We start from the raw sequence: 18629 nt of genomic DNA on the forward strand, positions 1-18629 counted from the left end.
CAAACTTTTTATTCGTCGGTCCTAAGATCCAGTCGGATCGAATTTGTGTCTCATTCGTTGGTTTGGTGGCTTACAATTCTATCGATCGATTTTTTAGTTACCTAGGTATAATTTTGTAAGGATACAATACAGTAGAGTATACATAAGACATCTCAGTTATCGTCAATGAAATTCTTAAATGAAAATTTTGTAAATTCTACCGTTGAAGAAGAAAATGTCACGCAAGAAATCTACAATGAGAAAGATGTAAACATTTTCTATAATTTTCATGTTTACGCTTTTTTTTAATGTATATTTCACGTATCTAAATAAAAACCAGCCAACATACCGTTAATATAATGCCTTTTAGTATTTATGATAGGTGCACAGTTACAATTTTGGTAAAACATATTTTTGCCTACTACCTACTTATTTACAATTAAAATTTATATTTACAGCCCTTTGGTGATGTTAGCAACGAATTTGAAGGTCCGAAATACTACAGACTGAACGAAAAAGTATTTGCTGAGCCTTTGAACACAAGTTTTATAAATGTCTCTTCAACAAAATCTGAAAATGGTTAGTAAAGTACAAATCTGTTATATGTAACAAAGCTCATCAGTAATGCCTCTGCCACGCCAAAATAAGGTTTAGAGAGGAGTGCCCTGCATATTCTACAGCCAGAAGAGAGATCATGGGCTTCAATACTTTATGTAAGGGTTATCTCAATGGCACTTAGGTCCTGCAACGCCATAGGTAGTTTTAACAGATCACTAACATGGGTTACCAGTTAACCCGCACTCTCACAAAAAAGGGATCTCGAGAAAACGGGTGAAATGCTCCCAGAATTGTAGGACCAATCACCTATCTGGGACTGGAGCTGGAGTCTCCAACCAGGAGATCCAATAGGTTAGGATTAGCTGGTGACCATTAAACTGTGTCAACAAAAGTTGGATTAGGACAGAGTGAGAGGACTATGACCCCATACTCCCATATTTTTTTTCTCTTTCTGTTATTTTAACTCTGAGTAAATAATTATTTAATAATTTTATAATCTTTTATTTTTCAAAATTTTTGACAAGGCTTGAGAGTGAATTTTATAATCATAAGCTAACATTAAGAAATTAAAGTACTTGAAAACGCACTTATTACAGATTTTAATATTCGTTATTTGTGTAGATTAGCAGATTTTAATATAAGCTGATTTGTGTGTGTGTGTGTGTCTTGAAATATCTAAATAGTAACTACTGATTTTATCACATTTTGAGAATGTCTACCGGAAATGTCATTTGTTGGTAACATTGGAGTTCAAACGAGACCAGACAAGAAGAACAAGAAGTATTTCATAGACAATGATGCCGTGGCCAACTTGACATGTCCACAGGTAAGGCAACTTTACTTCGCTTCCATGGGAATTTTGGGATAAAAAGTACCCATGTGTTATTCCTGGTTATATTCTACCCGTGTACCAAATTGCATAACAATTGGTCCAGTAGATTTTGCGTGAGAGTAACAAACTTACACACATACATCCTCACAAACTTCTGCATTTATAATATTAGTAGGATTGGTATGGATTTGAAGCTGCAAACAAAATATTGTTTTGCAATTATATATCTATATTTTTCCTCATCAACATTTGATCATATGTGGTCCAAATCAAAAGGGACCTTATGGCGGCTGGCACTTAGGTCTTTATTGCCGTTGTTCGAATACAAAACAACGGCAATAATGGCGTTAGTGCCGGCGCCATAAGGTCCCTTTTGATTTGGAGCGGCCACATATGTTTATGTATACCTAATGACCATGTATTTTGTTGTAATACTGAGAAAACATTATATATACACTTATATAAAACAATTTTAGCCCTTCTCGTGTGATAGGGACCAAAAAAGTTTAAATTAGTTTCTTTCTTCATTTCTTCTCAGCAGTGGTCGTTCCGATATGCTATTTATATATATATATAGCTTTGGTAAATAATTATTTAGAATATGACGTGAAAAATTGCCTATGTCGGAAAAAAATATCCAATGAATATCTTTTGTTACAGCAAGATTGCCTCCGGAAATTCACTACGTCCACTCTCCTCAAAGCACATATCCGTAAAGTCCACTGTGCCAACAAAAGCAGCTATGTTTGTGAGCTGTGTGGAGCTTCTTTCTCCGCTAAATACCTACTGAAGAGGCATTCTGGTGTGCACGATGGTGGGAAAATCAAATGTCATGTGTGTGGGAAGATGCTGAGTGTTAGGACAAAGTAAGTAAATTTTAGTGTCTTGTAACTATATATTTATATATGCAGATACAAGACTACTTTCTCCCCTCCACCGTGAAATAAGTTGTTTGCCGTACGGCGAGGCGCACGGACGTTCACTAGTTAGCTACGTGAAACATACACACAAAACATGGCGCACAACGGTGGGACATCAGTAACTTGGTTGTGATGTACAGTTACGTGCGAGGATTGGGCACGTAACCCAATATTTACAAAATAAATAATGGTAGTGTCTTGTATCTATCTATATCTATATATAATATCTATATATACACTTGCTCCCCACCACCGTGATATAAGCCGTAGGGCTGAGAACGCTCGCGATACGGCGAGGGGCACGGACATTCACTAGTTAGCTATTATTATTATTATTTATTTAGCTAAATATGTAGGTACACAATATGTATCCTTTTAAAGTGTAGCTATGTGGAACACACAACGGTGGGACATCAGTAACTTGGTTGTGATGTACAGTTACGCGCGAGGATGGGGCACGTAACCTAAAATTTTTTTTTCCTTTTCTAGAAGAGATATTAAACTAACATGTTTACCGCAGCCTTTCAACCCACCTCCGTACGCACTCGGCCGCCCGCCCTCACTCGTGCGGTTGCGGCAAGCGGTTCGTGCGCAGATCCGCCCTGCGCAGACACGAGACATATGTACACAAGAATTGCTGACGTATGGTGAGTATGTCTTCAAGTTCAAAATTCTTTATTCAATTCATGATGATATACATCACTTATTGACGTCGAAAAAATTACTCAATCAAAGTCTAACGGCGACTTCCAAAGCGCAGGTGAAGAAGAAGCGGCGCAACAAATTTCACCGCAGCCTTCTCTCCAAAGACGTCAATTGACTAATGTAGGGCAACCTATTTGTTATAGGTAACTAAATCTAAATAAGAAGATGAAAAAACAAATTGAGTTAGCGGAAAAGTGAAAATACGCGACCTTACCCACCGTCACCATACACGTACAATCAACAGCACATCAAGTTCAAATATAATTAGGACAAATCACACAGATTGAGCTAGACCCAAAGTAAGTTCGAGACTTGTGTTATGGGATACTAACTCAACGATACTATATTTTATAACAAATACATATAAGTCCCGGGCTAATCATAAAAAGATTATTTCCCATCATGACCCGACCGGGAATCGAACCCGGGAGCTCTCGGTTCAGATGCGAGCACTTTACCACTGAGCCACCGAGGTCGTCGAATCAAAGTATGTAGATAGATTAATAGTTTATTTACATGAATGTTTATGGCGCGGTTATAGCGGCGAGTTTGCAATGACTTTGGGTAGGTTGATGTGCTGTTGACTGTACAAAATATTAGTGGCTTTGGTTTTGGTTCAGTTATGATTTCAGATAGCCACAGCCTATTATAACAATGCAAAGCGTTTTAAGATTTCTGCCCGCGGCTTCGCCTGCGTAAATTTCCCACGGGAGCAGTTATTTTTACGCGATGAAAGTGTGTACGAACTATGTATCCTTCTACGTACTTATTCAAATTCAAATCATTTATTCAGAAATTAGACCTTCACAGGCACTTTTTCTCGTAAATTTTTATATTTTTATTATATATATATTATAGTTATTTCTCACAAGCTATTGACATTTCGGAACGACCACTGCTGAGAAGAAATGCCGAAAGAAACTCATTTGAACAGTGTTGGTCCCTATCATGCAAGATCGGCTTACCATTATTGTTTCTTACAATGTTTTTTTTTCTAATAATATATAAAAGTACATAATGTACATAGTCTATATATCGATATATATATATATATATATATATATATATATATATATATATATATATATATATATATATATATATATATATATATATATCGATGTGAAACACAATTAACTTACATGAAAATATATGAGAAACGATGTACTTCTATTGAATGTACTTCTATTTTCACGTTTATCTTACCTTACTTTGTGCGTTGAATTATTTCCTTTCAAATACTTGGTTGACTGGAAGAAATCCCTATCTGGGATAAGTCCGCCTTTGTACGCGTTCTTTCTTTTTTGTTTTACTGCTTTCTTTGTATGCGTTTTCTTCGTGCAATAAAGAGTTTACAAACACTCATTTTAACTTTTGAATATTATGCAAAATATTCTGAAATTTAACTTACAGCATCAAAACACTATAAAAGTTATACGAGGAACCAAATATTTAAAAAAATGTTTTAATTTTCGCGCTAAAGCGTCAATACTTGGATTTTTTACCTTACATAGACATAACGTTGATTGTGTTCATGTAAACATTTCACGATGAGTGGTACAAAATGAGTTTCATTATGTATTAAATGGGGGTAAATTTCCGTTTAAAATCTAAAGTAGCTTTCAATCCATATGTGGCTGGTTCGACCTGTGGGTTCGAACGCTGCGGCCGCGCTGTCATTACGATCCGTCAAGTTTCTTGAGGAAGGAATCATTTCCAAAATCAATCTATACTATTATCATAAAGAGGTAAGCGTTTGTGAGTTTGTATGTTTGAGGCGGGTAATATCGGAAACTAATGAACCGATTTCAAAAATTCTTTCACCATTAGAAAGGTACATTATACAAGATTGCTATAGGCTATATTTTATTCATAAAATTGATGTTACCACAGTACAGATTATTATTTTAAAGTCAGATAGTAAAACTAATTCTTGTCTTTGTTAAAATTTGAAAAATTGGGATGACAGCGCGGTCGCAGCGGTCGAAACGCTCTGAGAAACATAAAATCTGACATCAGTATAATATCATATTCGATAGAAGAAGATCGCTATTCACAAAGCGGCGGTATTTTTTTTTGCTATACACAAAAAAAAACCGGTTCCGTACAAAATTTTGGAGATTCGGCTGTGATTTTATAACCGGCCGCCTGCCTAACTTCAATCCTTTTTGGGAATGCTATAGTATTTGGTATAAATTTCAACTCCTTTACGCGATCCTGAGAAAAAGGGTCTTGACACTGACTGACAGACAGACAGTCAGACAGACAACGAAGTGATCCTATAAGGGTTCCGTTTTTACCTTTTGTACGGAACCCTAAAAAAGTATTTCCTAAGATCTCGAAACATGAAGTAGACAGTCGAATATCTAGACTTTTTTCTGATTCCGAAGTGGCCTTTAATAGTCCGCTGGTTTTGTTGTGTGATGGCAAAAAATGCAATGATTTTACTTTTAATATTGTGTATACATTTGCACGGATTACGATTTGAACGGATATAAAAACTAAACAGTTTTAAATGTTTCAAAAAAATCTATACTTGCTATGAATTATATTAAATTATATAATAGCAACCGTTTTTATTTATGTATGCCCGTCCGCTGCTATCCCTGGAGGCCCTGGTTTCGATTATAGTGTGGCGGCCTGTCCTGGGTTTACTCGGGTAAAACTCATAACAAAACCTTCCTATTGTCTTGAATTGACCAAGGGACCAACACTGTTCAAATGAGTTTCTTTCGGCATTTCTTCTCAGCAGTGGTCGTTCCGAAATGCCAGTAGTTTCTAGCTTGTGAGAAATAACTATAAATTTAAAGATTGACGAGAAAAAGTGCCTGTGAAGGTCTAATTTCTGAATAAATGATTTGAATTTGAATTTGAATTTGAATTACTCTTGTCTATTTAAAAAAACCGTGTCAAAAATCCGTTGTGTAGTTTTAAAGTCTAAACCAGACAGACAACAGAAAGCGACTTAGTTTTATACTATGTAATGATAGTGTTCACGCTATCGCAGAAAAATTCGCCGGTTTCGGCTTACGTTGCTGATTTTTCATCGCTGTAAATAAGCTCATACAAATTACGCAATGTTCACGCATTCGCGTCGCATGATATTGTGGAGCCGGGATAAAACGTACGCCAATAACAATACAGGAATGCAAGTCCATGCTTATGTGTCCGCAAAAAAATATTGAAAATGGAGAACCTACACTTTTAAATTTCTACGAAAATAATTATTTAACGGAACTAAAATTCTATTGAAGAACATATATTTTTTTTTATTTTTGTTTGTTTTTTGTTAAATTATTTTCCACAGAGCTTAATTTCCTTATTGATTTATTAATAACGCGAATTTAGACAAATAAATTTATTTGAATAAACACGGTAGGCTAAAGACTGAAAAAAAAATGTTCACCGCATAATTTAAAATGTAGAGGTTCCTTTAATTTTTAAACTATGCTGTGAAAATTTGTAAAAAAAGTTGATTACTTTTAAACAAATTCAAATAATAACTTTAAAAGATTTTGATGATGACATGACGGTTTGAACAAAATCGACCAAACAGAGTACGAAATACGGGATAATGTCTAATATTTACAAATACTGAATTGCGTTTCTCATATTGAATTAAATAACCTTTTAATAATATGTAGTGATAGTGATTAATAGTGGAATTGAATTAGTTTATTACTTTTTTCTTATTTAGTTATTTAATATAATTAACATAAAACAATTTTGGTGCTACGGAACCATTAGTGAGCGAATCCGATTTGCTCTTGGCCGGGTTTTTTATACAAGACTTTATGTAAAATGTCTTTTTATCATTTTTATGTTTCTTTTTAAATATCTCAAATGATATTGTTATAAGATATTTTTCTTCCTTTTGTTAATTTAATACTGTAATAGGATACACATATGTACCGTTGTCTTTAAATAACAAATAATTAAAATAAATAAATAAATTATTTTACATCGATATGAATTAAAATAGACTTTTTCGGAAACTACGTTCGTGATTAAATAGACATTTAACTTTAAAACGTATAAGTTTTAACTAATATTTGATCTCATTTTCAACATTAAGTATATACAATGAATATTGTTTACATGTTAGGACTAAGAAAAAACTGATTCATAATAATCGACACACACAGGAGACATAGATTTCAAACAAAAGTTACGCAATCGACAATTATAATGAAACTTGGTATATTATTTAATTCACAAGAACTGGAACAACATTTTTTTAAGTAGGTTCTCTTACATTTTGAAAGGCTACGTGAGCGGCAATAAAAGATATATATTTTATATACCTACTTGCTTTTATACTTATTTGTTTAATAAGCGATAGGGCGACCTGCTCTAATATAGTACGTATGCTGTACGTTGTACCTACGCCCGCCATGTTCCTTCGCGACAAAATATAAATTGCACAGGTTATACATTTGTTTGGACTAATGTTGAAGCACTTGATACGACGCGACGCCGCCTTCTTCAGATATATTATACTAGCTTATGCCCGCGGCTTCGCCCGCGTGAATTTCTTAGCAAAATCTCAGTATGTTTTTTTTTATCGCGTACTCTGTAAGAGTGGTAAACATATATGATTCAAATTCGCATTTTATTCTCATCTTTAGTTCAATTTTCTGTTTCCCGCTGCGTGTCTCGTCCCGCAAACTTATATTATATAAAGTGGAAGGAATAAGGGACCCAGAAATACCAAGATATAGTTACATTACACCAGACAAATCTATACTATTATTTTAAAGAGCATTTGTGAGTTTGTATGTTTGAGGCGGGTAATCTCCGAAACTACCGAACCGATCTCAAAAATTCTTTCACCATTTGAAAGGTACATAATCCAAGATTGCTATAGGCTATATTTTATCTCAGAATTCTCACAGGAGCGAAGCCACGGGCAGTATCTAGTAAAAGAAAAAGTGAATGTCGTGTCGTGTCAAGAAGTGTAGGAGTTTGCTTTGGAGAGAGAACAACGGAAGGAACTCCACCGGCAAGAGCCTCGCTCTTGTATTATTAATTCTGCAATAACACTAAGAATATTATTAAATAAAGCCGAAGTAAAATTAAAATAAATTATATACCCAAACCATTCTCAGTAATCATAATCACTCTATGTATTGGTGAAAGGCGTACAAATAAATATCCCTCCGGTAGTTTTTGAGTTAATCGCGAACAGACAGAAGCGGCACAGCCGCAGATGACTTTGTTTTATAATATGTAATGATAGTGATTAACAGTGAAATTTAATCAGTTAATTAAATAAATATATTAGGACAAATCACACAGATTGAGCTAGCCCCAAAATAAGTTCGAGACTTGTGTTATGGGATACTAACTCAACAATCAGAAAAAGATCATTTTGCATCATGACCCGACCGGGGATCGAACCCGGGACCTCTCGGTTCAGTGGCAAGAACTTTACCACTGCGCCACCGACTTAAATCAACACAACAATTACTTGTTGTGTTGATTTAATATTTTTAATGCATTTAAAATTGTCACATAATTTAATTTGATCGTTACATATCTAGTAGAGAATTTACTATTCTGTTCATTGGTATACACTAAAGAACAGAAGATGAAACTATCTTAACCCTAACTAATATTATAAATGCGAAAGTAAGTTTGTATGTTACCTCTACACACGTTATGTACTCAACCAAACTTCTTCAAATTTTTGCATACATGTAGTTTGAAGTGTGGACATAGGGTACCTTTCATCCCGGAAAATTAAAACTAGATTTAAAATAAACGAATGGAGTAAACAAAAATGTGTTGTTTCTAAAAAGGATCAGCTGGATGGATTTTGTTGGAATTTATTACACTGATAGAATTTAACTTAGAATAGTGTTTCGTCCCGAAATTACCACGAGATCTAAGCTTATGTTTATAGAAAGAATGTTGTATGATTTTGATTTATTATAATTTTATCATAATACTCTCTGTAGAGATTAAACAATCTAACTTTGATTTGATAAGATTGTAAATGACACGTCGCATACAACTTTAACTGCTCTGAAAACTCATGCATTTTTAACATTCCTTAAAAAATGCCTTATAATTTTTTTAAAGATTTTTCTGGCTTGCGATCACATTGTAGTTCTTTAAAATCTGCCAGTAATCTGTGTTTTTTTTCTGTCATTTAAATTCAGAACAAGGCAATATTTGCTCTGCAATCTTGATGCATTTTCGCATAGACACACGTAATTAATTCATCGTACAGACGTTAAGTAGGGTTAATTTTGTGCTCTCGCCAGTTTGGGCCTGACGCGCCGTCAACCCAGCCCGCCAGTTTAGCGCGGACATCACTACGCGTCAGACGTCCGCACGCGCGCACTGAAGCCGCAAGACGCGTAATATTCAAAATAAAATGGTTCGCACGAAAGACCCGGACGGCGTGAAGAGCAATCTCATAATTTCCGAAGTGCAAAAACGTGCTTGTTTATTCGATACGAACGATCCTAATTACGGAGATAGGGCCGAGAAGGCTAGATGTTGGGAGGAGGTATACGAGTGCGTCGTACCAGGCTGGGCTCTGATGGGTCTCCCGGAGAAGTTTGCGGCTGGTATGTGCGCTAAGTAGCCTATTTGCGGACGGCTGCATAGCCGCACGCGCCTCATGCGGCTAACAGCCGTTCGCAAACGGCCGGATTGCAATTGTCGCGGCGTTGCGTGTTCTTTGTCCAATACGTTCGACGGATGCTTTCAAAACGCGTTGAAATACCGCTTGCGTTCGTGTTGGCCGCACGTGGTTTATGCTCTGTAATTTTCTTATGTATTAACGCCGCCATTTTGTTGCGGAAAATTGTTTTTTTTTTTTACGTTTCGGCGCGAAGTTCTTTTTTTTTTGACGGGCCTCTGCCGGTCTGTTTTCGTAGATTGAGTACCTATCTATGACGAAAGGAAATGTGGTTAAGGCGTTGTCCCACCTTTTGCGTTATCAATACTAATTTAATAAATAATATGAGGTCGGTATTATGTTGCGCTTATTTATTTGTTATTGCAACATTTGTACATATTACATAGGTATTTATTAATAAATTATCAACGTTGTAATTTTAAATACCTATATTGTTTATAATTATATCAATTTTGAATAATATTGTTTCAGGGTAATTCCCAGTCACTGTGTCCATCTTTTAGTGATTTTTCGGGACTTCTTTATTTTGGTGAAATGCTGAATGTTCACAAAAGCAAACTTAAAATTAAATAAGATTAGCTGCCATAGTTTTATTATAGATTAACGTGGTTATTAGATTAATTATTAATAAGTGAATAGTGAATTTTTATTAGTTATGTACTTGTTTTGTTGATTTATAATATTTTTAACATATTTAAAGTTATGCTATAATATAATATTTTTAATTTTTAAATGTGGGAATATGTGCTATTTTGAATGCTCGTTTACCCACTATAATTACTTTTAAAAAACAATTTTGGATACCTATGACATTTTGGAACCTAGGTAGGTATATGTATGATTTAAAAGAGAAGCTTCCGCCTTTGTCCAGCAATGGGACACCATAATAAAAACATGATCTCTCAAATATATAAACGAATGTAATAAGCAAAAATGTGTGATTTCTAAAAACACAATAGGTATGTATGTACAATGTACATTAAGAGCTCGTTGTTGCGTCATTTTCTACCAGTTAACTAAATTCACACGGCTCTGCCCGCGGACAAAGTTGCACATTTTATGTAATTGTATCCAGGTTGTGAAGTGCTAACTTGTACCCTTGCGCGTGAAAATTTCTTTTCCTCTAGAATAATTTCAATTAGCGTCATAAAAGTTACTTATTTATTTACCATATTACCTATTCATTTATTTTTAAACAAGTACAGTTGTATGTATACGTGCCCAGTGTGAGTGTAGCAATGTAACACATTGGTTTTGTAATTAAAAATAATGTTTAAATTACGTTAATTTTAATTACAAAATTAATGTTTTATTTAAACCAATTTCAATAATTCTATGTAATTATTTTCACTTCATAATTGCTTTTTTCAGTGCGATTACGACAATTTGAGATTGCGATTTATTTTAAAAAATTATACATATAAATAAATAAATATATTAGGACAAATCACACAGATTGAGCTAGCCCCAAAGTAAGTTCGAGACTTGTGTTATGGGATACTAACTCAACGATACTATATTTTTATAAGATATACATATATAGATAAACATCCAAGACCCGGGCCAATCAGAAAAAGATCATTTTCCATCATGACCCGACCGGGGATCGAACCCGGGACCTCTCGGTTCAGTGGCAAGAACCACTGCGCGCCACCGAGGTCGTCAAATATAATTTAAATTTATTCAATATGCCTTTTAATCAATGTTGTTGGGGAAAACCGTTTATTGTGCACACAAAATATCTAGCGGATGCTGGTGGATCGCGCAGACACGAAATTAATATAGATTTCCTGACATCATTTTAAATCATATTTCAAGTTTGCTTTTTATTCGTTACAGTGTTCTTATTTTATTTGTTTACATGTTGATGTATAACAGAACATTTTGGGTTATTCATCTCTCGTAAATAGCTTTGCTATGTTATTTTATTATCTATGTATACATATAATTAAACTATTAGTGGGCTATGTCTGTACATATGAGATATAACAGAAAAATAAATATGAGGGCGCTTTTTGTGTTAATTTCTGTCTATGTGTATATGTTATGTCTATAAAAACTTCACATCATATCCAAAATCTTCGTAGACGGGATCGTATATGACACTGGAAACATAACTTGATTTCGTGAAAAATTACTATATATATATATGAGTCAGATGGTATACAAACTTATGTAGCACGAGTAGAATTCGAACCTGATCCTCTCGATCACAAACGGTCGTCTTAACTATTGGACCACCAACGATTCATGTACACAACATCCATCCTAGGGTGTTTCTCACTATATGACTGTACATTAATTACTCTGTACCATAGTAATGATCAATTTTATGAATGATTGATTTTGGAAATGATTCCTTCCACAAGAAAATTGACGGACTGTAATGAGCGCGCAGCCGCAGCGGTCGAAACGCTCTACGAACCCCCCCCCCCCCCCCCCCACAACATCATCATCATCAGAATTTAAGAGCTATGTATGCTCTTCTCGTTGAAGCTCCATCCATTTATTTATTTCAATTGCCAACTGCTTCACTTCTTGATACACCGCTCCGCTTCAAAGTTTGTGACGATGTGTGTACGTTTGTTTACTCTCTCACGCAAAATCTACTGGACAGATTGTTGTGAAATTTTTATACATGGTAGAATATGAACTAGAATAAAACATAGGGTACCTACCTTTTATCCTGAAATTCCCACGAGATCGAGGCCCCGGGGTGAAGCGAAGCGAAGAATCATATTTGTATTCAAGAATTTGCGAAGGTACAGTTTTATTCCATCAATTTTGATAGATGCGCCTTGGAAACGCGCCCAAAGCCGCAGGCAGCATCTAGCGTGAAGTACGCCTATCATTTTAAAGGCTTTATCGTTCTCGCAGCAATCTTGTTGTGTGATATGCGATACGCTTTTTGATTAATGGTAATACGAACTGCCTTACTATAACTGAAACATTAAAGAGCCAATATATAATTCTATAATGTTTAGCGTTAATGTATTTGTGTCTAGTTAAATAAAACCCTTTAGAGCAATTTTTTATGTATACGTATGTTTTCCATGGAAATGTAAGCAAGTTTAATTTGTAAGTACTTATTATAATAGCTCTATTCTGATTTTAAAACATAACTATTAATTAAAAATGTTGTTTTTTTTTTAATATTATTTACCAAAACTATACTGATTTGTTCATATTGTTTCATGGAAATCGCCAATAAAGTTATAGATCACAATTTAAAAAATACAATAAAATATATAGAAAGTGTAAAAAAAAAATGTCCACAAAAATCACACAATATGGACACAGTGCAGTTTGTTTTTTTATTCTCAATCTTATTCTTCGTTATGTAATTAGTTTTGTTATGATTAGTTTTAATTATATTTTTAAATCGTTTTATCAACTAATAATTTTTAAAATAATTGTAAATTTTGAACTATATAATATGGTAGGTACCTTGAAGAATAAATGTAAAAAGTCAATTAAACAGCCAAATCAACCAATTAATCAACTAACTAAATTAATTTTAATAGTACTAGAAGCGATGGTTATCATAAATTAATGTTTAAACATAATAAATATGAAAACAGTACGTAACCATATTCTCTGCGCGATACAAAACTCCGACAGCCGTCGACAAACGTGACACTAAACCGATCATACGCGAACACATCTCCAAGGAAGCCTTACATCGCAGTTTTTGTTGAACATGAAGTAATAAACAGTCTTCAACAGCGCGCAATGGAGCTCGTTAAAGTTTGTAGAGCGGTTTTATGAATAGAGCTCTGGCCAGCCCCGCTATTGAGTCACGAATGCGGACCGCAATTCTCTGGCTGCATGATTCAATTTGAATATCGAACATTTATTTTTTTCTTGTCTACAAAATTATATTAATAAACGTCCAGTGTTTTCGAATTTAGTATATTGTGTTTTTTTATTGACTGCTTAAAGAAAAGGAATCTTAAAGGTCAGGTAACCTTATCTTTGAGATTATTTTTCTTCGTGCAGATGAATTTGAATCTGTGGTAAAATAATCTTTTTATTTTTTTAATATAAAAAGATTATTATTTAAAATATAAAAAGAGGGGATTTTTTTTTTCAGACAATAGTGTTTTATGAGTTTAAATGACCATTAACAGAATTAATAAAAAAATAATGTTGCATCCTGACCATCTTCTTCCGTTTCGCTGTTTTTGACCTGTTTTTTTTTAGTCTAGAATATTAATCGAACCACCACCGCTTCGAAATAAGAGTTCACTATATATAGCTTACACATACAGAATTAAATCGAATTTCTTCCTTTTTGTATTGAGTAGTATCAAATTCTGTGATTTGATAGTAATAATGACAGTTTTGCAAATCTCGAAAGACAAACGTGGCGTTCGTCACGTATACCGCAATGCAGAATATAGGGCTACTGTCAATTCTTTCAGAGAGGTACCTTTTACGACTTTATGTCATTTTAGATTTGGGCTAGTTAAATATAAATAAATAAATATATTAGGACAATCACACAGATTGAGCTAGCCCCAAAGTAAGTTCGAGACTTATGTTATGGGATACTAACTCAACGATATTATATTTTATAACATATACGTATATAGATAAACATCCAAGACCCGGGCCAATAAGAAAAAGATCGTTTTCCATCATGACCCGCAACCCGAAGTTATAGTTCATTGATTTTTCTATTCTTCTTTTACAAGTATTCTTTTACAAGTACACGAAAATAATCAAAACAAAATGGCCGCCGCTTTCCGCCATTAGCCATCACGGATATTTAATTAATCGACTTACTGATATCCGCACCTCTCACTTGAACAACATAAACAGAATCCAGTGTGTATCGAATAGTTAACAATTCTGTGTTTGTTTTTGTTGTTTTTTTTTTCAATTTATTTTATTTTTTTAAATTAATTCGATTCCACAGGTTAGAAATCTGTTGCGTGTAAATGACTATTGAATTTGAATATAAGTATATATTTTTTTATCATTTGACAACCAAAAATTTTCTTATTTAATTTCAATTTGGCATGACATCTCTAACTGTATACTAAGATTTATTTACAATTTTTCTATGTACTTATGTAGTAATGAGCAATGGTAAATAGGGAAAAAATGTTTTCCAATTACGGATAAAGGCATTTTCCTCTATAATATACTGTCTGACTGAATAAATATCAAACTGGATACTCAGATATAATTATATGTTTGTAACTAGGTATATTTTCCTGCCGGTTGCGACTGGAAGAGATCCCTCCATGGGATAAGTCCGCCGTTGCTAGTGCTTTTTCTGTTTCTGTGTCTTTGTGGTTTAGTATGCAAAAAAGTTATTTCAAACAAAAAATAAAGTTTTTTTTTTTACACAACAAATATTAGTAGGTATAAATGGTGAAATTCTCTCTCATATTGTCTGCATTTTCCCGGTTGCACTGACGGCTGTGGCGCCGCGAAGCCGGTATAAAAAGTAATCTTAACATTTTGAAACATTTGCTGTGATTTGTGCCGGTCGCCTGCCTGACGTAACCCCCCCTGGAAATGTTGTTGCTGGCTATCAGCTGCCTACAGTATAGTAGCCTTAGTCGTCTCGTATTCTCCTATTCTAGAATTTAAGAACCATTGAAATAGGAAAATTATTTAATATCAATATATTAAATTTTATTAGGTTAGAAAATGTTAAATATATATTTTTTTGTGGATTAATATTAAAATTGTCCTTGATCGTTCTGTTATTAAAATCAAACTAAACCAAATTTGAAATTAAGATTTTTCCTTTCTAAGTTTGAATTTCGAATTTATTCCGATGAGTCATGTGATGGCTCATGGGTAAGTATTTTGCGGTTGGTTCTTCTGTCCTACATACTATAAATATTGGCCAGTATGATAGGGATTTTAAATATTTTTTTTTCTTTATTTAATCGCTGAAATCAGTTCCTCTTTACCCAAATTCATGTCATAACGTTTATCTTTACTTCACTGTTATTCATATATTATTAAGTCTAGTTATAATTACAAACTGGATATTTTAATAGTGTTTTTTAAACATTCTTAAAAATAAAATGAGGTATTGCATACATTATACATTTTGTATCACAAATAGGGTGTCAATTCGATTTTTTAGTTTTTCTAAATTTGGATACAAATTTATGTAATAGTTGTTTTATTTTTGACGTCATTTATACAAAAAAAATATCGCTATATCCAATATAGTAATATACATAATGTATAACAAATTAACATACTAACATTATTAATAATACGTTTATCAATATGTTGAACATATGAAATTATATAAAATATATTACTAAACTAGCGGCGCTTTACGGCTTCGCTCGGGTAAAACCATAATAAATGATACTTAAAAACCTTGAATCACTCTATTAAAAACCACACATAAAAATATGTTGCGTAATTTTGAAGATCTAAGCATACATAGGGACAGACAGACAGCGGGAAGCGAGTTTTTTTTTACATAGTAATGTACATCAAAAAATTCAGTACAAATTGTGCTCCCTCTCCCTCTAACTAAATTAGTCAACGTTGCAATACAAGGTTCCACAAAAACCGAACGTTCGTTATCGTTCTTTGAACGACAAATGCGTGTATTTGCTTTGCGTGACACCCATCTGACTGTTACCATACCGTCCGAGCGAGATATATTCTTATAAAATAACAACTTAAATTTATGTAAGTATTGTTCATTACTCATTTAAAAACCGGTTTGTGTGCGGCCAATTGAAATAACCGCAGATAATGCTACAAAATGATAATATTTATCATTTAAAACTATGAAATAAAGCGAGGAAAATGTCTAGCTGACGATTACGCTCATTGGCAGACACTCGCCGACTAGTCGAGTCGGTGCCTCGCATTCGCACTCGATTCGATATTCGAGAATCTTTAAACGCTCACATTGCAGGGGAGCGGAAAAGCGAATGCTCCGTTCCACATTTAAACATTTTAAAATTTATAAAAATAATAAATGCCGCGTTGGGTTTTTGATTTTTTAACTTTTTAACATCAGCCAGTATTTGACCCGTTTCCGTTATTATATTTTTTGACGAATTTGTGATGTTATCTTTTGTTCGAACAATTTAAAAGAAATGGTTGTGATAAAAACGATTTGAGTGATTGTATTGTGCTGCCATATGCATAGTGCTGATTAAAATAGCACCGATAAATAGGAATTTCCTAGGCGATAATGGGTTCGTATTATGTTATGTTGTAAGTTTTTTTTATATATTTAAGCGCGGATAACGAGACGAACGAGAGTATTCTATGAGTCATTAGCCTCAATTGGAGTGAAGGACACTCAGTGTTTCAAAAGTTAATAATAATCTAATTATATATTTTTTTCTTACAATTTAGTCATTGTTAATATTTTTAAAGCATTTTTTAAATATATATTTTTTTTAATATTATTATTAGTCGTATCTTCTAGCTAAACGTACGTACGTTTCAACATATTTTAAAAATGGAATCGATTTTTGCATATTCCTTTTTTAATTTTCTAACGTTCGAAAATTCACAAGTCACGGTGTAGATTCTTCTTTTTTATTTTAGAGTACGTACGTAAGCTGCCAGTACAGTAAAGTAATAAGAAAAAAACTATAGAAGGCTCGTCATGTGAGGGTTTCGACCGCGATGGAGGTCGAAGCATTTTAGTTGAAAAAATATTGCTTGTTGATTTTCTGTATTGCTAAAATTATTGCACTATATCCTAGAAATAAATTATCTTTTAATAAACCTAAAAGAACTGAACGTTTTAATTAAATTTCTCATAAAATTTCTTAAGATCAATCCCAAATTAGTATGGAATTCCTAATATTATAATTTTCAAGTAAAATATTTTATAACTAAAATATTTTTTCTTGTTAGATACATTGAAAATATACAAAAAGATTAAACGTGCTACTATATGTGGCAGAATATTAGTTTTGTTGGCATAAGTATTAAAAATTCAATTTCAATAATGTGATACAATTTTTTTAAAGCGTAGAATAGAGTTTTTAACAGATTTTTTTTAAAATATATTACTACAAAATAGCTCTAAATTAAACAAAATATAAGTATTTTGTAAATATTTTGATGACATGTCCCACTATTGGTCAAAGTTCTTCCCAAAAATAAAAAATAATCAAAAGAAAATATATTTTCTAAATATTACCTATATCAATGGTGGCATGACGCAACACATGCATTCAATACTTGTTTTTTTTTTCACGAACACACACACTGGCAGTCATACAAAGTTTATGTACATTTAAGGTTTAAAACAAATAAATACCTATATTCTTATTTTGAAATTTTAAACGGTCTAGTGAAGTCATAGCAAAGTCATACCAGACATGTGTAATTGTGTAGGTACAATCAACAGCACACCATGTTACCCCGCATGAACCTCTATGGCGCGGTAATAGCGGCGATTTTGCAATGAATTTGGGTAGGTCGATGTGCTGTTGACTGCACTTTCATAATTTATATTGTTATTGTGAGCCGTATAACTGAATAAATATTATTGAATAAGCATGAAAAAATAAATAATTAAAATGAAATTATTTTTTAAGCAACTGACATAATAGCACACAATAAATGTTAATTTTGCGTTTGATCCCCAACGTTGGCAAATATTTGCACTAATTATCATAAGTATTTGTTTGCGGTTGGCGGCGTGTGTTCAAATACAATATAGAAAAATGGTTCTATAACAAAATCTAAATATTTTTTAAATTGCTAAATACGAAATAACTCTCTCTCTCTCTCTCTCTCTCTCTCACACACTCTCTCTCACTCTCTCTCTCTCTCACTCTCTCTCTCTCTCTCACTCTCTCTCTCTCTCACTCTCTCTCTCTCTCTCTCTCTCTCTCATTTGAGTGTGTTCCTAGTTACTTCCTCAGCCCATGAGACCAGGATCCGCTAAAAAAATTAACTAAAATTTCATTTGCATTACATACATTGAAATGAAAAAAAAAATCACCATTTTTAATTGCCA

The 18629-nt window shown here is 33.4% G+C and overlaps 3 protein-coding genes across 4 annotated transcripts in view; 2 read left to right on the forward strand and 1 right to left on the reverse strand.

Moving 5' to 3' along the window:
* On the forward strand, window positions 1-16844 carry LOC128681242 (zinc finger protein 813-like). Its single transcript, XM_053765006.2, has 6 exons — window positions 1-246; window positions 438-558; window positions 1248-1363; window positions 2030-2235; window positions 2810-2936; window positions 10118-16844. Exons 1-5 carry the CDS (start codon window positions 166-168, stop codon window positions 2928-2930), a joined length of 645 nt encoding a protein of 214 aa, XP_053620981.1. The 5' UTR covers window positions 1-165; the 3' UTR covers window positions 2931-2936; window positions 10118-16844.
* LOC128681236 (ecdysone oxidase-like) overlaps window positions 1-18629 on the reverse strand; it is a 187499-nt gene that overhangs the window by 123417 nt on the left and 45453 nt on the right. The window lies entirely within an intron of this gene.
* The window catches only part of LOC128681238 (bromodomain-containing protein 4-like), a 19797-nt gene continuing 10451 nt past the window's right edge, over window positions 9284-18629 (forward strand). The window contains exon 1 of one of the 2 annotated variants that reach the window (XM_053764999.1): window positions 9284-9572. In XM_053764999.1, coding sequence (XP_053620974.1) covers window positions 9377-9572 — 196 coding nt within the window. In that variant the 5' untranslated portion in view covers window positions 9284-9376. Of the gene's footprint in view, window positions 9573-16703; window positions 16843-18629 lie in introns of those variants that run through there. The other variant, XM_053765000.1, reaches the window with a different exon arrangement.

The sequence above is a fragment of the Plodia interpunctella genome, chromosome 26 (assembly GCF_027563975.2).
Source record: "Plodia interpunctella isolate USDA-ARS_2022_Savannah chromosome 26, ilPloInte3.2, whole genome shotgun sequence".
Taxonomy (NCBI): domain Eukaryota; kingdom Metazoa; phylum Arthropoda; class Insecta; order Lepidoptera; family Pyralidae; genus Plodia; species Plodia interpunctella.